At 47.3% G+C, this 19,786-nt stretch overlaps 1 protein-coding gene across 4 annotated transcripts in view; it reads left to right on the top strand.

The window, feature by feature from the left end:
* Ptch1 (patched 1) overlaps window positions 1-19,033 on the top strand; it is a 64,540-nt gene extending 45,507 nt beyond the window's left edge. For 2 of the 4 annotated variants that reach the window (XM_021642541.2, XM_021642542.2), the window contains exons 16-23: window positions 1,796-1,938; window positions 3,918-4,101; window positions 5,706-5,986; window positions 7,989-8,126; window positions 9,479-9,621; window positions 13,120-13,219; window positions 13,761-14,015; window positions 15,423-19,033. In XM_021642541.2, coding sequence (XP_021498216.1) covers window positions 1,796-1,938; window positions 3,918-4,101; window positions 5,706-5,986; window positions 7,989-8,126; window positions 9,479-9,621; window positions 13,120-13,219; window positions 13,761-14,015; window positions 15,423-15,950 — 1,772 coding nt within the window. In that variant the 3' untranslated portion in view covers window positions 15,951-19,033. The remainder of the gene's footprint in view (window positions 1-1,795; window positions 1,939-3,917; window positions 4,102-5,705; window positions 5,987-7,988; window positions 8,127-9,478; window positions 9,622-13,119; window positions 13,220-13,760; window positions 14,016-15,422) is intronic. The other 2 variants (XM_060380334.1, XM_060380333.1) reach the window with 2 other exon arrangements.
* The last annotated feature ends 753 nt before the right edge of the window (window positions 19,034-19,786 follow it).

Here is a 19,786-nt window from a genome sequence, read left to right as displayed (position 1 = left end):
AGTTGGGGTTGGGAAGGGTTTGGGGTAATAAAGTAACATCTGCGAAGTGCTGCCTGTGTGTGCCTCTTTACAGCTTGCTGTGAAACAGTCGGAGACGAAGAAGCCACCGTAGTGGTCCACCTTACTGATTCCCCCAGTCCAGAACAGGGCCCAAGGGTGGCCCAGCCTACTTCCTAAAAACAATGCCCACAGCATAAGAGTGTTAGAGGGAGGCTTTTGTTTTAAGGGGCTGCCCCATCTCTTACCACTCCAGGTCCCCAAACACCTCACTGAGCGGGTATTTTAGTTCGTTTTAGTTTTTGAAGTCTCTCCACCCCCATCCTGAAATGGTGTGAAAAGCAGCTCTCTGAGTAGCAGTGTCTAACACAGGAGTCTCCTGAACAGCTGGGACTTGGGGGTCTACTTGGGAGGTGACTGGTAAGAAGCAGGGCTGCTGGGGATGTTGGGGAGAGTGCCCTCCAGGCAGTGCTGAGCCACTGGACCCTGTTTTCTCTTCCAACATGCTTACCTCTTTACAGCTGTAGCCAAACTGTCAGGTCCATAATGATGGTTTTGATTACAGCAGCCAAGCCCAGCTGTGTGTGGTGAGCTGGTGGGCTCACCCATCCCCCAAGCCCATAAGGCTCTTTCTTTCCACCTCCCAGGGCTTGTGGTTTGTCATCTGTTCTCACAGAGCCTCCTTGTATTGGCCTGTGGCTTCCTGTTCTCCAACAGATCCAAATTTGCCCTGTGAGGTATTTCCCTCTCCTCGCTACCCCCCCTCCATGTGGAGGGAAGGGTGGCAGAGAGGAAGAGAACAGAGGAGAGTAAATAAGTATTGGCTGTGATCTTTACACGACCTGGCGTTGGGATCCCACAGCTTGTATGAGCTGCCTAAGTCCAACAGATGGATCAGATTGACAGAGTGTTCCCTCACCCCAGCTCCCGGGGCAGCCGAGCTGCTGTTGATAGTTGGGGGCACAAATGTGATTTTACTGTGCTGGGTAGAATCTCTGGTCCTGATGAGGAAATCCTGACATCGCTCCCTCTGTAGCATGAAATGGTTAATGTGGATGTGATGTGTGTCTGTCTTCTCCCCCTTGCTTCCTCTTGCTGGAATAGTCATGGGGGATGAGCGTTGAGCCAGCCCAGCACTTAGGAGGCAGAGTCAGGTGGATTTCAGTTAGTTCCAGGCTAGCCTGATCTACATAGTGAAGTCAAGATGTAGGCCGGGCTGGGTAGTGAGGCCTTTCTTTCCTTCCTTCCTTCCTTCCTTCCTTCCTTCCTTCCTTCCTTCCTTCCTTCCTTCCCTCCCTCCCTCCCTCCCTCCCTCCCTTTGGCAGGGTTTTTTTTGTGGAGCTCTGGCTGTCCTGGAACTCACAGATTTGCACGCCTCTGCAATTAAAAACATGTGCTACCATGCACCCCTCCCCTTCTTTTCATGTTTTCTTAAAAAAAAAAAAATTGTTCTTAATTGTGTGCATGTATGATCCTATAGAGGCCAGAAGAGGGTGTCACCTCTGGAGTTGGAGTTATAGTCGGTTGTGTGCTCTCCAGAGTGGCTTCTAGGGTCAGAACTGAGATCCTCTGGAAGAACTGCAAGTGGTCTGAGCCATCTCTCCAGCTCTTGGACTTTTGTTCCTGAGCAGGAATTGATTGGCACCGCAGTTCATTCATGAACAGTACAGCAGCCCTCCATTAAGTGAGAGAAAGCTGCGGACAAGTCCCCTGCCCTGCCCACCAGCCTGAGCATAGGCCCTCAGACCAGCGCTCTCAGTCCAGGTTCTAATGTGCTGCACGTGTTTGCTGTTAACAGGGCTTCAGGATGCATTTGACAGTGACTGGGAAACTGGGAGGATCATGCCAAACAATTACAAAAATGGATCGGATGACGGGGTCCTTGCCTACAAACTCCTGGTACAGACTGGCAGCCGAGACAAGCCCATCGACATTAGTCAGGTGAGCCACTGTTCCCCGGGCACTGTCAACAAAAAGCACTTTCTAGGCAGCAGACCTATGGCAGTGTGTGATCCCAGCTTGTGTTCCATGAGAACCCGAAGGGATAGGAGATGGTAGGAAGAGGCTTGGGCTGACCCTGAACCTTCTTATCCAGTCGTCTACCTGATGTGTCCTCAAGCCAACCGGAAAGCTTCCCTTTCCCTGCCCGTCAAGTTGAGGGGGCAGGTGTTGGCTTCTACCATAGTAGCAGTGAGCAAAATACAGTGTTGAAAGTTCAGGTTTTTCCCAGTGGTGGGAAGAACCAACTCATTCTGGGCTTTCAGAGTTTAATACTGAAATGTGTATCAGTATAGTTGTCTCGGTTGTATTCAGACATGGAGTGGTGGATTTGTTAGTCATTTGAACAGAGGGTGGATAGGTGGATGGCTTAAGAGGATCAAAGAGGTCACTAGAACTGTAGGAGGATGTATTTTTTATTTAATGCTTTGTGGGGTTCTCTTGGCCCTAACAGTAGATGCTGAGTACAGGCAGCTTGTGTCCTGAATATAGCAAAGAGAAGCATGTACGGGTTCATGTGTGTACACACATGCTGCTCACTCCTCAGTATAAATGAGAGCTGTTCTTTTTGATAGCATTCTGTGTTTGAAGCACTTGGGCTCTAGCATATCCGTTTGGCTCCCTTGGGCATGTTCAGTGGTATGTTGGCACCCTGGATTTTGGGTGAGCCTAGGTCTCTTTGCTCCTGGTAGTTTTCTTTTTGTGTCTTCAGGCAGAAACATTATGTTAATGATCTTCTGGGCAGCTCTGTGTATTGTCTTCTCCTTTTTACTGGCATTAAAGGTGACAGACTTACAAAGTTAATTTTTAGAGTCATGTGGAGTGTGAACTTTGGTCTATATAGTGGCATGCAATGGGCTGTCAGGGCTGACAAGGGCATGGCAGAGCAGCCTGCCCGAGAGGGAAGCAGGGACACACTGAATTGGAGTTAGGGATCAGGGAGCCTCTGGTGGCGCCAGGCACCAAGATACCATTTCCTCTCCTGAGAAAGAAGAGCATGCTGCCTGCGTGGAGGCCAGGAGCTGTGCAATGTAATTCCAGAGACAGTCTGAGGACCTACAGTTGTTAGAGATCCCATGGATTAATTGAATCCAGATCCCTGCTGTCTACTTTTCCCCTTCTCTTCCATGCTCTTTATTTCTCCACTCTTTCTCTGTGAACTGCTGTCACTGATGTTTTTCATTTTGTTAAAAAAGACCAAACGTTGGAAGGAGGCCTGGATCTAAAGTAAACAGGAAATTTTTTTTTTGATGTATCTACCATACATATAATCCACACTCTGTCTCGTAGTGTCTTTGACCCAAGCAAAGCCCGCAAGACCTACAGTAGAGGGAGCAGATGTGACCACTGAATCTGACCGAGGCTCAGAAGTGGTATTCCTCTGTAGGGCTTGGCTTTGCAGCACTGTCTTCCACTTTCTGGCAATGGGCATTTTTTTGAATACACAGGTCATTGGAGGCTATGTTAGCAAAATTTATACAGATGTTGTTTTATTTTATAGCTCCCTCCATTTACTGGGTGGTATTTCCTTCAGTGTTAACAACAGAGGTTAACTGCACACAGACGTGGACGGGGATGCTTGCCAGGTCCCCTGCCCCTCCTATAAATATGTTTTTCCAGATTGTTCATTCCCCGCCTTGGCTGCAGACAGTCTTTTTTAGCATTCAGATTTAATTGGTTCAGCCAATTCCTGGGCCATCTGCAGAACCGTGTGTTTGCTGTAAACACACTGGTGATTGCATCCCCCAGTAAGTGTATTTTGAAAGACATCAAAGTTTATTCTTGTAGGACCTGAGGCACTGTCAAGCCATGGGCATTCTACTGTTTGTTGGAAACATGGGTACAAAGCCTTGCTCTCCCAGCAGGAGTGTGTTTACCCCTTGGCCCCGCTCTGAATGACCTCTGTTCTTCCCATTTTGTAGTTGACTAAACAGCGTCTGGTGGATGCAGATGGCATCATTAATCCCAGCGCTTTCTACATCTACCTGACGGCTTGGGTCAGCAACGACCCCGTAGCTTACGCTGCCTCCCAGGCCAACATCCGGCCGCACCGACCAGAGTGGGTCCACGACAAAGCCGACTACATGCCAGAGACCAGACTGAGAAGTAAGTAGCTGTCTATCCAGAGAGTCGGGGAGCTCTAGAAGGCTCCTTTAGTCACTGCCTGGAGCTCAGCAACAGCCTCATCCGTTGACACTACCCAGGGTTCAAAAGTGTAAATAGAACAATATATTTCTTTTGGTTTAAAACTCTGGGAGACAGATGAGGATGTGTAATGGAATACAGCCCTGCACATTCACGTTGAGAAATAAGCGTTTCTAACCTCCTTTTGTAGCTTTAACTCCAGGCACTTCTCCTGATGCCAGCTGTTCCATGTGAAAGTTGGGGACGCCTCCACATTGAGTGTTATTTTACTATTGCAGAGTTTTATCGCTAGGGATTATATGTTTATCTTAACTTTGTCAACTCTGGTGTTGGAGGGATTTTTGGCATGCTGGGTCATTTCTCTAAGCCACCGAGCACCTGTGCTCCGTCAGAGCTGTTTAAACTGGAGAAGAAAAGTCTATATACATCAGTGTTCTCATCTTCCCTTCACCTCTAAGCATAGGGTTTGAAAGGTAGCTCTGTGTGGATTTAATTTGCATTTATGTTAGCAATGTTAGTAGCAGCATGTGCTTCGGATATTGGGCCAAGAGAAGACATGAGCAAGAAGACAGGTCCTTTTGCAAACAGGGCAGGCAGCAGTCTGAACTCCTCCCCTGTACCTAAACCCCAGAGCCTGGTGGCAAGCAGCCAAGGCTTGTCTTAATGAAAATTTATAGTTGAGATTATAATAGGGCAAATCATGTTTAGCAAGTCAACTGAATGACCCCAAAGGGTGTGGAACACACAAGGGCAGTAACTAAATGCTTGTTGCGTGAGGATTTCTTCCCCTCTTGCTGAAGACTTAGCATTGCATTAGAAAAGCAGAGAGAGTTTAAGTTGCTAGCTCACTAAAGGACAGGAAAGTGAAGTGGTTTTTTTGTTTGTTTGTTTTTTGTTTTGTTTTCTGCAAGGCATGACTCTGGGGTTATTTTGGTTTTATAATGGTCAAGGAGAGCAGATTGAATGTGGAAACAAAAAAGTATTTTTAGCATTTAAGTCTTATGGCATTGAGACCTCTCACAAATGGTAGTTGCTTCTGGGATAATAAAATCAAAGGCTTTAAAAGGAGAGAGATCATAGGCCTTCCACTACCCACCCAACTCTTAACCCTTGCTACCACTAAATAAAAATCAAAGGTTTATTATGGGCTGGGGAGATGGCTCGGTGGGTAGTGAGCTTGCCACACAAGCATGAGGACCCGGTTTAGATTTCCAGAACCCACTTAATTAAGGCTGGGTGTGGCGTCATATCTGTAACCCCAGTGCACATGGCAAGATGGGGCACTCCAGAGCTTTGAATATACAGCAGCAAACGGTAGGAGGCTTTTCACGAGCAAGGTAGGAGGAGGGATGGTAATTATTAGTGAGAAATTTTAAACCAACTGTGACTACTATAAAAGGCCCCCAGAGTCATGTATTGTTTGTCTTTTTTTTTAGAAGAAAGGTAATAGGGGAACTTTCTTGAAGGTCTTCTCACTTCGCACTCACTGTCTGTGGAGTTGGGAGCAGAGACTCTCCCATCAAGGGCCCTTCTCTCCCTTCTTACCCTGCTTCTCCTCTGTCCAGTACCAGCAGCAGAGCCCATCGAATACGCTCAGTTCCCTTTCTACCTCAACGGCCTACGAGACACCTCAGACTTTGTGGAAGCCATTGAAAAAGTGAGAATCATCTGTAACAACTACACAAGTCTGGGACTGGCCAGCTACCCCAATGGCTACCCCTTCCTGTTCTGGGAGCAGTACATCAGTCTGCGCCACTGGCTGCTGCTAGCCATCAGCGTGGTACTGGCCTGCACGTTTCTGGTGTGCGCAGTCTTCCTGCTGAACCCCTGGACGGCTGGGATCATTGTGAGTTTATTATAAGGGTCTTTATGGAACTCGGATTCCTTTCAGCACAGCTCTTGCTACAGCCGGGGAAATTTTGTTTATGTCTGGGCCTTTGGAGGAGGTGGGTATGGATTGCATCATCTGTAAGATATTTATTCTACTTGAGGTGGTGAGGTTCATGGAGAAGGTAGAGCCTCTCATGCCAGAATCTGGGTCCCCTCTCACACAGCATTAAAACATGCACAGGGCCTTTGTAAGCACACTGCATAAAAGCACTGAAAATTTACCAAGTAAAAATAACCAAAGCATAACTAATTTTCCAATTCTAAAGTCTCATTGTGTGTCCTCCTCCCAGACCTAAGAATTTGTAGCAAGTTCTTCTGTGTGTAGTGTAAGAGTGTGCACAGAGGAAGTTGGACAAAAGTGCAGGGGTGAGGATGGCACTCAGGCCTCTGTGCCCCACGTGCACCTTAACTCCTGGAGGAGAAATGATGAACTGCCACTCAAAGTCAGTCTGGGGTGTCTTTTTTCCACATTACCCTCAGATTTGAAGTCAGTTGTGCGTAGTCTGAAATCCTGGCATTGCTTTAAGTTCTGTGAACTGTGGCAATAGCCTTTAAAATGCCAGAACTGTAAAAACAGGTTGTGTTTCTGAGCTGAGTCTGGGCAGCAGGTACATTAAAGGTAAATGTTTAGTCTGCAGATGTCTTCACAGCACTTAAGACATGGATGGTGTCCATCTTTCGGCGTTTCTCCAGACCTCTGCCACCATCTGCTGCCCTAACCCAAGCAGGGAAGATGATTTTCTTTTTCTCCATGTGGTGAAAGTGGGGGAGGCTCCTGAGAACCTCCATGGTTCTGAACCAGTATTCTCCTCCAAAGTCTACCTTGCAGCTTTTCTTACCATTTCTCCACACGTTTTCACAGGGAAGATGAAAGACTCCTCAAAGCCTTTGTTTAGACCTAAGGATCTGCTTTGGGAATCCTAGTTGCTCCCCCTCTCCTCAAAGCACAGAGGTGCCATCACCTGACATATGGCCACCGATGGCCTAGGCTCCCAAGTCTCTTCCTTTGTTCATGGGCTCTCCAGCCAGAGCACCGCGCCTGACCCACACAAACCAGCTTTCTATATGCTGCAACCTATAACAATAACAGAAGTCCTGCAGTATGAGCCCAGGAAGGGTTAAAGGGTACGTTCTGGAGCTCAAGGTTAAAAAGCTTGGTTGTAAACCACAGTTGTCCTAGGTGTTTGCTGCAGGACCCCTGTGTGCAGGCTCCCCCAAGGCTCAAGTCAGATATATTAGCAGTACAGTATTTGCATGTGACCTGTAACATCCTCCTGTATCCTGAATAATCTCTAGTAACGTACAATACTTAATACAGTGGAAATGCTGTGTTGCTGATGATGGAATAGTGGCAGGATGGAATGTGCTCAGTGGTAGCTTAATCCTTTGTGGATGTCTCCGATGTGTGGTCCCTTTATTTTTCCCTTTCTGAGATAGGAAAGAGCACTAAACTGGTGGATCAAAAGCTAGCTCAGCCACTGAAGTACTTAATGCACAAAGCTGGGTGTGCATGGCACTAGGCGTGGTGCTGTGGGGACCAGGAAGGCGGAAACAGGAGCGTGCCTGGCCGGCCACCCTCATCAGTGTATCTCAGTAACATGAGGGCCCTGGGAACAACACCCAGGCTTTCCTTCTGGCACACGTGCACACACCATGCACGTGGACACAGATGCACAGGCACACAAATGCATGTACACAAACCCATAAACATACACACAAACACCCCATTTTTAGCTTGACTGACAGGAAGTTGTCCAAATATCTCCCTTCCAGAAGAAAGTTGAGGTGCAAGACAAGTTGTCCGGAGGTAAAGAGAGTCAGTGCTTTCCTAGTATTTAATTGACAGGTGTGTTACTGCTCCCCCTCAAAGGATACCACCCTGGGGCTGTTGATTTGCACTCTCTGGCACCCCTGGCAGACCCTGTGCCCTGTGACTGACGGTGTGTTACTTCTTTGAGGTCATGGTCCTGGCTCTGATGACCGTTGAGCTCTTCGGCATGATGGGCCTCATTGGGATCAAGCTGAGTGCTGTACCTGTGGTCATCCTGATTGCGTCCGTCGGCATTGGAGTGGAGTTCACCGTTCACGTGGCCTTGGTACGGGAGGCTCTTGGGGGAAGTTGACCGACACCGGCAGGGCAACGGGATCTTGTCACGGGGACAGCTTCAAGCACAGCTTTTCTGAGGAGGTCTGAAGTATGTGTGATGAGAGACATGGGGAGTGCATTGGAGAGGCCTTTGAGGGCTTCAAATGGTGGTGTCACCTGGTGCTGAGGTTGCCACTGTTGTCCCAGGACAGTCTGTGTGCTTAGGCAGACATCCACAGTGTTTTAAGTGTAGTCATAAAGTGGGGATAAAACAAGACCACCCTCAGAGGCTTGGTGGTGGGGCTAGCTTAATTGAGGGTGCGGTAGCTGGCAGCCTCAGAAACACCCTAGGGCCTGTGACTGGAAGCGTGGTGCACAGCCCTGAAGAGCCTGCTCTTCCACCTCAGCCCACCCAGCTCTGTAGACCTCCCAGCCTCTGCATGCATCCATGGCAGCAAGAAACAAGCTGGGCTGCGCTCGCTAGGACCTTGGCCCTCTTTCTTTATACACTGCCTTGTTGTTAGAAGGAATTAACCCAAAAGAGAGTATAGAATCCAAAAGGTGAGCCACCTGTACACACTGTTGAAAAAACTAGTTAAAAGTCTTGATACACTGTACGGTTTAATTTCTGCCTACAAATGTGCTTACAGCCTAAGTCTCCAGGGCTGTTAGCAGGCATACAGTAAATAGTACTGACTGAATAGATGCTGGGTTTTGGAATGCCTAAGTTGGGAAACCCAGCTCTGTGCCTGAACCAAGTGATGAACATTAGCAATGCTTTTCCAGCATTGTTCTTTGGGTGCAGTATGTGGTGTGTGCCCTCTGTAGCCTCTGGGAGCTGCCATTGGTCTCACAGGTTGTGGACTTAGAATTGTGAGTGAGAGAGAATTGTGCGTGCATGTGTGTGTAGGTGCCCTGCCTGTGGACATACTGTTACTGAGGCACCAGTCAGGTCACCTTGTTTTCTAGGACAGACCCTCTCACTGGCCTGGAGCTCACTAAGCTAGCCTGGCTGATAGGAAGGTCCAGGGATCTGCCTGTCACCATTAGAAGCCTAGACCACTGTGCTCTTGGTTTTGTTCAGCTAGGCACCATCGCCAACTCTGGCTCGATACTATGAACAGGCCATTTAGGGAATCCAGGTCCAACAAGACCAAGTACCAGACAAAACCAGGCAAACCTGTAAACCGCAGCACTCTAGAAGCACAGAGGAGTAAGTTCAAGGTCATTCTAGTATAGTAGTGAGTTTGAGGACAGTCAGAAATACATGAAAAAAAAAAAACAAAACAAAACCCAAGTATAGACAGAGCTGAGCACTGTACCACATGCAGACTGTGACAATCTCAATTCTTCTTTGCTCAGGCCTTTCTGACAGCCATTGGTGACAAGAACCACAGGGCTATGCTTGCCCTGGAGCACATGTTTGCTCCTGTTCTGGACGGCGCTGTGTCCACTCTTCTGGGGGTACTAATGCTTGCAGGGTCCGAATTTGACTTCATTGTCAGGTAAGCAGAAGTGAACAGGAGACGTGATATAGAAATCATTCTTGTGTTTGTGGCTTGTTCCTTCTTTATCTGGTAGGTGGCAGCATCTCAACCTGTCCCTCACAGTCATCCTTATCTAGCAGCATCTTGGGAGACACCTGGGAAAAAGGGTTAAAGTAGAGACAACTCCACAGCTTGATGCTAGAATCCCATGGTGTCCCATGTGTCAAGTCCAGTTGCAAACATCTACAGAAGGGTGACTGTGGCTTTTGATAATTAATGACATTCAGCTTTGGTTCCCTCTCCTTCAGAACTGGGGGACATGGCTCAGTGGGATGCATGGAGCCTTGGGTTCTATCTCCCACAATACATAGAACAGGTGTGAGTGGCTCAGCTCTATAGTCCCAGTCCTTGGCTCTAAATTGAGTTTAAAGGCAGCAGAGATGGATGCATGAGCCTTAAAGCAGACTGTAGAAAGAAAACTTAGTGGACCTCCAGTATACTAAGCTAGTATACCTAGCTCTAAGCATCACACAGGAAATGAGTACAGTGTACCCAGATTTTGTGTTTGGGTCACTTCTGAGGCCTCATAAATGCTGAACACCTGACGGAAGGCTCAAATTTAGAGATGCCAAGCCTGGCTTGTGTACTCCTCTTCCCATCACAAGGCAGGTTTTTGTTACTTTGTTCAGGTAAGATGGTAACTTTGCAAAGTGTAAAGGACACCTCCTTTATAAGAGAGAAATAACCCTCTGGCTTCTCTGGATCAAAATCATGAGCCACTGTAAAGAGGCAAAGCCAGTACAGGCAATAAGTAAGGTACTAGCATGTTGTTCAAGTGAGGCCAAACCCAGAGGATGGGTAGGGTGCTGCATGTCTGGAGAGCTAACCTAACCAGGCTGTTCTTGGTAGCATGGTTTGGTTTTCTTTATTGCGAATCTTGGAAGCAGGATTGCTCTGTGCTTCCCTGGCTGGCCTAGCTGCTCTTCAGAGCACTTTTTAGGAAAATCTGGAAAGGGTGACAAAGACAAGAAAATGCTTTTTAACAGGTTAGGTGTCCTTGTTTTTGTTTGTTTGTTTATGAAACAGGTGTCATGTAGCCCAGGCTTACCTCCAGTTCATGTAGCAGAGAATGGCTTTGAACTGTTGACTGTCCTGCCTCAGCCTCCTAAGTGCTAGAACTATAGGTATGTGCTACCACATCTGGCTGTAGTCACATTTTCCATGTGCACACACATGAGCTGGCCAAGTAGGGGGAGTTGGTCTTTTCAGATAAAAAGGATATTTAGCTCACCGCTTTAGCTGAAGATCAATACAAAAACTAGTTATGCTAGGGCTGTAGCTCAGTGATATACCAAGCACATGGAGCAGAGGAAGAAAAGAAGAGGAGGTGAGTCTATTGATGAGTCTCGAGGCACACATAGCTCATTGTGCATCCAAGCTTCCGGGGTGTGTGGTTGGCTGTTTGCCGGAAGAGTAAGCAGAGGTTGACTCCATTTCAGTGCAGACCAGCACTCTTACATAATAGGCTTCTTCGCCATCTGGAGCTGTTAAAGTGCAGCTTGACACATTCCTTTCCATCGGCTCCCAGGTGAACCTGAGGCCACTGGTCTTCACAGCCTATTGATAAGCCTACTGAACCAATCAGTAGATTCTCATTTGGCAAATACCATTGAGATAGTTGCTTTAACTTAGATCCTGGGTTAGGTTTGTTTTGTTTTAAACTGTTTATTTCCTCTGCCAATACTGGCTTTGCCTTTCTGATATAAAAGCCCAATGCCAAATGACACTTCTTTGGCACAGTCTCCTAGCTCTTCCAACATGAAGGTAAAGCCAGTCTCACAGATGCCTTTTTTTCTTTTTTTTTAATGCTGGCAAGTAGCATGTAACCCATGCTACTGTGTGCTTATGGTCTGCAGGTATTGGGGGATACAAGTCTCTCCAGGCAGTTTAAAGTCAAGAGAATTGCAGGGTGTGCTGGGACCTTGCAGGTCAGCTGAGGCAGCAGTGAACAGCTTTGCAGAAGCTTTCCCCTCATCCTGTCTTACCTGGGCTTGCTCAACCCCTCCCAGAGATATCAGGGTTCCTGTTTCAAGCACTTAGAAGGGCTTCCCATTTTCTAAAATAGGATGGATAAAGTCCTCTCTGGAGTCAAATAAATGAGCAGACACTGTATACATGAAGCTGTCAGAAATCTAATTGGTCTGTTTAGGTTGCAGCTAGATAAATGGGATGCAAATGTCTTAATGCCTGCTGCTGATATATGCCTCCCCCAAAAGTTCCACAGTTTATGTTAGAGCAAGACACTGACAGCCTGAGTTTTTGCTAATGCAACTCAGCAGGTTTTAGTGTTTACAATAGCTAGAAGGTATTTGTACTTTTATAGGGATTCTCTCTCCTTTCATCTGATGTCAAAACATACATAGACATAGCATTGTAGGGTGGCTGTTCGGGTTTATGATCCAGAGGACCATTAACAGATAGATATCTAGCCTTCCCTCTTTATTTTCCAGAACATCCTAACCCCCAGCCCCTACCCACTTCCATCAAAGCCCTAGAAATCATTAGTTCCAGAAAAGCATCCTTGCGTGGAGTGTGTGCCCTCCAGCTGTGCAGAGCGCTGACCAGAGGCGGGCCCTAGCTGACAGGTTTACCTTGGTATTCTTGAAGGATCCCAGACCTTTAGCCCTCAATGGTGGGAACGCAGAACTCGCTGTTCGCTCTCCCTCTTCTGCCATGGTGCTTCAGCCTTTATGTTTGAATTGGCTGACGCAAAACAAGAGTATTCAAAGATGCTAAATTGTTCAACAAAAGATTGGCCTGCAGAGCAGCCCTGCATTGTGGAGCACCCTCGCCCTGCACAATGCCCTGGCTCCCACAGAATGGGCAGCGTTTTCTTTGCAGAAAGCTGGTTCCTGTGTTCTAAAAAGGTTGCAGTTGGAGCTATTTGGTAAAACTGGAACCCAGAGAATTCTAGGCAGAAAGTTGTGATTAATGAAAGCCCAGGGAAAGCCTTACCTGCTGTACTTAGAGACTTAATTAGAGATTCTGCCGTAAGAGGCAAGGGCATTTCACAGTGGATTAGCTGCCTGCAGAAGCGGGCTGCTTTTCCTCCTGGGCCAAATTGTTTAAATTCTACACCCTTCACTTCATTTGTTTGCTTCTGCTGGGTTTTCGTGAGAGGGGCCCCTCGGCATTGTATCTGTGCTTTCAGGTTGTTCAACCATTCAGTTCACATTCCATATTTCTGTGTTGGTGTAACACGTTCATAAATAACATTACAGGCATGAGATGTCAGCAAATTAACTAATTTTCTTTCTCTTTATGAATTAACACTGTAGGGTATGGAAGGTAGTCCTCAGAGTCATAGGGTTAAAAAAGAACAAAGTCCCAAGCTGATCTTGTGCTCAGTTTGAACTGTGGTCTCTGTAGATGACTCCAGCAGAGTGGGTCTGTTGAGTGGCGCTCTCAATGCTCTCCTTTCACATTGACAGGTCCAGTATCCCTTTTGTCTTCCAGATACTTCTTTGCCGTCCTGGCTATTCTCACCGTCCTGGGGGTTCTCAATGGACTGGTTTTGCTGCCCGTACTCTTGTCCTTCTTTGGACCATGTCCTGAGGTCAGTGATTGCCCAGGGTGAGAGGTTCACCCCACAGGTCACCTGCCCTCCCCAGTGCCACTCCTGATTCAGATACTCAGGTGCTGCTGTATTTGCTGGTGGTGTGGGCTCTGCAGTAAGCACCCAGGGACAATGGCTGTCTCCCTTTTCCCTCTGACAGTTCAGGCTGTGGTCCGTAGAGCTGTTTTATGTTTTAGACCAGCTGATGGCAGCTTTAGTCTTGGAGATATGTGAAGGTTGGTTTTCTACGCCAGATAAGTGTTTGGGCTTTACAGGACAAAACAGATAAAAGACACCTATCCTGCCTTTCTGGTGTTGGAACACGGGGGTAATGTTCTGGTGCCAGAATCTTGAGGGTCTTCCAGATAGCAAGAAGAAAGGAAGTAGATACAGTGCAGTGTGGGGGTTCCTGTCAGGTGACAGAGGCTGATGAATAACTCTGGCTTTGAACTTTGAAACTGGCCAATAGATAAGTACATGTAACACTTCTAATCGGGAAGAAACAAATGTTCCACTTTTAATCGGGAATCTCCCTAAATAGGTGTCTCCAGCCAATGGCCTAAACCGGCTGCCCACCCCTTCACCTGAGCCGCCCCCGAGTGTCGTCAGGTTTGCGGTGCCTCCCGGTCACATGAACAATGGGTCTGATTCCTCCGACTCCGAGTACAGCTCTCAGACCACGGTGTCTGGCATTAGTGAAGAGCTCAGGCACTACGAAGCACAGCGGGGTGCTGGAGGTCCTGCCCACCAAGTGATTGTGGAAGCCACAGAAAACCCCGTCTTCGCCCGGTCCACTGTGAGTCACTTCAGGGACTGGGAAGATTCATCTTTCCTATGGTGGTGGGCTAGAAGGTGCCAGGGAGATCCCTTCCTACAGATCTCATAGGCAGATGGGGTGTGAGAAAAAAGTGTATACAGCAGGTCAGATCAGAGGAAACTGCCAGCATGACGCTCTTTGTAAACTATGACATGCTTCCTTTTAATCTTGTGGATTGAAACAGGGCAGTCTAGCATGTTACAGGGAGGCATGGTTTTCCCAGCCCCACCCTTATTCAGAACGGATTCAGAGCTTTACCCCTTCCATCTTATCTTTTCACACTACTGATCATTTCAGAGTGATATATGAAGAAATGTAATAAATAGTGTATCATACTGCCATGAGAAGCATTTTTTTTCTTCTCATCTGTATTACCTTTAATTGGCCTTGGCACAAAATTGTTTTAATTATTCAGTAAGGCTTTCCCATAGGTTTATGGCATCAAGCTCTTACTGTTAGAGATGGCTGGTGATTTGTGAAGCTCAGAAGCAGCACCCCAAATTCTTACCTTAATTCCAGAAGATAGTGAGGAATGCATGGGCTCCTTCCTTACCCCCACCAGCCCCCAACCAAGATACTCAGCCTCAGAGAGTTAAGGAAGGCTCCAAAGCTCCTGTTGCTGCCCAAGGCCCCCACCATCCTTACAGGAAATGTGTTTTTCAGTCCCAGGCTAGAGCAGCCTTCCATGAAGGAGAGAAGGGCTGTCCAATGAATTGTGTTCCTGTCCCCTGTCCCCTCACACCCCCTCACACACACCCGTGACGATGCCCTGCTGAGCTGCACTGTGAATCTGGTTCTGTTCAGCAGGAGCCTAAAAATAGGTACAAGCTCACCGACTTTGAAGTTGGTCACGGTCTCTTTGATTGATGTGGCCACTGTGCTGCTCCAAGCTTTGTACAGAGACCCAGAAACCAGATTCTTAGTACTCAGGCAGAAGCACATTGCCTAACAGAACTATCTGTGTGGAAGTTTTTCCTCCTCTCTTCAGTACATTAGCTACTGGCCACAGCTGGCTTGGAGCTAGGAGCAGGTGAAATAAAGGCAGTATGACCCAGAGGGAGGAGCCTTACACCTCTAAAGGCTCTTGTATATAGGTGTGTATGTACCAAGACTCCCTGCCTCTTGGCCATCCAGAGCCAGGCACTTGGCAGTTTTTGAGGAGAAGGACCTAGGGTCTGGCTAGACTGAGCAGGGTGGGGCAGTTTGGTTGTGGGAGTGAGCTGCTGGGATGCTCCTGCAGCTGTGGGCAGCAGCTGTGTGCCTCCAGCCTGCTGTGCTGGAGCAGGCAAAATTCACGTCCTGGCCACTGCTGAAGGAATAGGTTTTTGTGTGTGTGTGGAAGGTCAGTACCCTATGTCCCTGGGCTAACCAGTGTCACCTCTGCAGGTGGTCCATCCAGAATCCAGACATCATCCTCCCTTGAACCCTCGGCAGTCCCACCTGGACTCTGACTCCTTGTCCTCTGGACGGCAAGGCCAGCAGCCTCGAAGGGAGCCCCCCAGAGAAGGCTTGCGGCCACCTCCCTACAGACCGCGCAGAGACGCTTTTGAAATTTCTACTGAAGGGCATTCCGGCCCTAGCAATAGGGACCGCTCAGGCCCCCGTGGGGCCCGTTCCCACAACCCTCGGAACCCGACATCCACCGCCACGGGCAGCTCTGTGCCCAGCTACTGCCAGCCCATCACCACTGTGACAGCTTCTGCTTCTGTGACTGTCGCTGTGCACCCTCCACCTGGGCCTGGGCGCAACCCTAGAGGGGGGCCCTATCCGGGTTATGAGACTGACCACGGGGTGTTCGAGGACCCCCATGTGCCTTTCCATGTCAGGTGTGAGAGGAGGGGCTCGAAGGTGGAGGTCATAGAGCTGCAGGACGTGGAATGTGAGGAGAGGCCGTGGGGGAGCAGCTCCGACTGAGGCATGTGCTGTGGGTGCACTGGTGATGCTTCCCAAACTTGGACCCTGGGGACCCTTATCCCCAAGGCAAGGCTGCTGAGGCCAAACTCTGTCCTCCGTAAACTAATAACACAGTTCCAAATTGGGTTTCTTTCTCTTTCCCTGTTAATCTCTTGAGAGCAGTTTATCAGCTTTACCTTGTACCTGTTTGCTGAGCGCTCATAGAACAGAGTTCTAACAAGCATGCAGATGACCTTGCAAGGTGAAGGTACATGACGTGGATTTAGTACCACAGTCAGCCCATTGTAGAGGTGCTTAGCTCAGTGTGGTCATGACCATAATATGACCTCTTTTTTTTGTTTGTTTGTTTTCTTTTAAAGGGTAATTAAAATCTGAAGCAAAGAGGCCAAAGATTGGAAAGCCCCGCCCCCCCCTTTCCAGAACTGACTGCTTGAAGACAACTGCTTGGAATTGTGGGAAAGCAGTTCATTGTTACTGTAACTGATTGTATTATTTTGTGAAATATTTCTATAAATATTTAAGAGATGTACACATGTAATATACATGGAAATGCTGTACAGTCTATTGCCCAGGGCCTCTCCACTCCTGCCCCAGAGTCGGGAGACCCCGGGGGGTCCTTCCCTCTGTGTGCATTGGTCTCTGTGCTGCCACCAAGCTTAACTTAGTCTTTAAACTCTCCCAGCATACGTCGCTGCTGCTTAAATATTGTATAATTTACCTGTATAATTCTATGCAAATATTGCTGTGTAATAGGATTATTTGTAAAGTTTTCTGTTGAAGATATTTTAAATTTGCATATCACAACCCTGTGGTAGGATGAAATGTTACGTTAACTTTCGAACACGCTATGCGTGGTAATTGTTTTAAGAGCAGACATGAAGAAAACAGGCTGATCCCAGTGGCTTCTCTAGGGCTAGTTTTGTGCGGTCCTCGTGGGCATGTGTGTGGACATGGGACTTTTCCAATGTACTGTACTGTGATTATTTTGTTGTTCTTTTTGTTTGTTTATTTGTTTCTCTTTGCTTTGTGTGACCTTAGCTCCTGCCTCCCTGAGCTGGGAAGGGCCAGGTCTCTCTCCATTGTGATGCTGTGGGAGGGTGCCCAGTAATCTGTCTTAATCTCATCTCTGGGAGTATCCAAGAGGAGCCAGACTTGCTTCATGCCTGTGGCAGCCCTGAGGTCATGAGTGGCCAGCCCTCCCGGCCCCTCTCTCTACTTCCAAGAGTATGCTCTCACAGATCATAGTGTTGGCCGATAGTTACCAGTTATACCACATGGCCTGGTGGTGAGTCTCAGCTGGGTCGGGAGATTGCACTTCAGGGAAGTGTGGTTGGACCTTTCTTGATGGTCAACACATGCACACAGCCTCCTATCCCATATCCCAGATATAGGCATTAAAAAAATATATATATTTCAGTCAAGGTCTGTATTCAAGTTTTTACAACTGTGAGTCCCTCTCTTGAAAAATTGACTGCCTGGCTGGGGCATGCTAACAGTGTTGCGGTGAGCTAAGTGGGGATGAGCTTCCGGGGACTCTTCCGCATGTGCCTGTCCTGTGCGTCCTTCCTTCCCTTCTCCACTGTTAGCATTTATCCAGTGAGATGTCTATGTACGAGCAGGAAGAGGCCACCCCATAGAAGTGTATAGAGAAAGCTCTTTGAACCTGGTGTTGGATTGCAAAGTTTGATCCTGTTCTCCTTCTGTGAGGTTTTGGCCTTTGCCTCTGGCCAGAGACTAGTAAATAGGGAAGCAATGTCCTTGTCCTTCCCCAGTAAGCCCTGAGAAATTATCTCAGAAGAAGGAAGCTAGAGCCTATGGAAGGTGACAAGCACGCTCTGCGTGCAGCTTCCCTGAATCCCTCCTGTCTTTCATGGAACAATTTAAGGCGATGGGCCCCTCATAATACCAGCAGTCTAGTGACCTCAGACCCGAAAACTTATACGCCAAACTGTAAGGTCCTAACTAGAAGCCACCCCTGGCTACCAAGTGTGTGTGTCTATGTCTCTGTGTGTTGTGTGTAAGTATGCTGGAGGCCCTGGCTGCCCACTGCTACTGTCTAAATGCCTGTCAAGCCACTGTCTGCCTGCCAACACCAGCTCTGCTCAGACAGCTTGAATGCTGAGTTGAGGAGGGAGATGGAGAATTCTGAAGGCACTTCCCTGTGGTTCTTGGTTGTGTCCCTGACCCCTGAGCCTCGCTTTTGTGGCAAAAGCAAGTTTGTACAGCCCCTTGGCTTCTGTGCATGATGAATTACATCAGCCAAGGCAGGAAGGACACAGAGCTGGCAGGAGACTACAGTCTCAGAGTGTGAGAGAGAGAGAGTGTGTGTGTCTCATAGTTTTATTTTGTCTGTATTGTTTGTTCATTTGGATGTTTTAATTTTTAAAAGAGAAGATCTTTGCTGATATTTATAATTTTGTATCATAAGAATGTCCTCCAGAATTTGTCATGCCAGTTTATAACAACAACAAAAGAAAAAAATGCAGGGATTTTATTTCTATTGGAAACACTATTGCAGTTATGTTTTACTTTTGAACAGAAGTTTTATTTGTATAGAGTGCTTACTAATGTTAAATAGTTCAGAGTATATAACATTTCCATTATGGACTCATGGTAGATTTTAGTGTAAGGAGTTTAAAGGAAATAAATATTCAAACTGGGTCTTGTCTGCCAATTTGGGTGGAAATGAGTTTGTGTCATTTCAATTACAAAGATGAAAGTATGCCATATAATTTATTTATATGAAAATTTATTTTTGTAGTGTACATAGTAGTCATCAAGTCTTTTGACAGAAGTATATTTTTAAAGAATTTATATGTGATAAAATCCATAATGTCTGGAACTTTGCTGAGACATGAGTGTGAGGACACATTTCGTTGTAAATGACAGCAAGGAAGAGACTATGTTTAACAGTGTTAAGAGAGTACAAGTGAGCAGCTGTTCCTGTGATTGGGAAGTGTTGATGTGAGCATTGTGACCTAGTGCGGTTCTCAGATGAAAATGTACAAAACTCTCTAAATATTAATGTTCAAACACTGATAGAAATTCTAACATGAATAAAGATAATATAACTTGTTGGTTTATGTGCTTGTAAGTGTTCACTTCATCATCATGTCATCATGCATGAGGAAAGCATGTCTAGGAATAAAACCCCTGTTCCTAGTTCATGCCTGGTTTTACAACAGTAAACAAGTGCTTGGGAAGGCCATGGAGGCTGAAACCATTCTAAGCATGTGAGTCCTAGAGGGAGGAGTAAGCCAGCTACAGCCAGCACTGCTTCCTGGTTTTATATGGTTTGTCAGGAGACAGCCATGTTTTGTTTCTATGCATAATGTTCATGGCTGTTTTCATGCTATGATGGCAGAATTGTCTAGTGTGCGGTGGTGATTGACTGTCCTTTGGACCCTGAACTATTTACTCTCTGGTCTTTAGGAAGAAGCCTGCCAGTTCCTCTTAAAACAAGGGAGCGTTTGGCCAATGCTACTTAAGTGTGGTCCATGAATCAGCATGCCTTGGAAGTCTGCTAGAAAAGCCAGCGCCCAGCGCTGCTCCAGGCCCACAAACTGCAGAGTTCGTGGGAGGAAAGCCCAGGCATCTGCTCTAATAGCTCCAGTGGTCCTGAAACTCCAGGAGAAACAATCTCTAAATTCCTTCCAGGCGAATGTGGCCTTGGCACTAGTGTGACTCAGGCTAAATGGCCAGATTCTGGAAACAACAGGGAGATCCCAATTGCTCTGTGTGGTCTTTCCACAGAAGCACATGTTCCTCTGTGGGAAGAGTCAGGACCTGTGAATTTAGCATTTGTGTCTGAGTTCTGCCACACAGAGCCATGAGCA

The sequence above is a fragment of the Meriones unguiculatus genome, chromosome 3, assembly GCF_030254825.1.
Source record: "Meriones unguiculatus strain TT.TT164.6M chromosome 3, Bangor_MerUng_6.1, whole genome shotgun sequence".
NCBI lineage: Eukaryota > Metazoa > Chordata > Mammalia > Rodentia > Muridae > Meriones > Meriones unguiculatus.
This window is presented reverse-complemented; position numbering and strand designations above follow the sequence as displayed.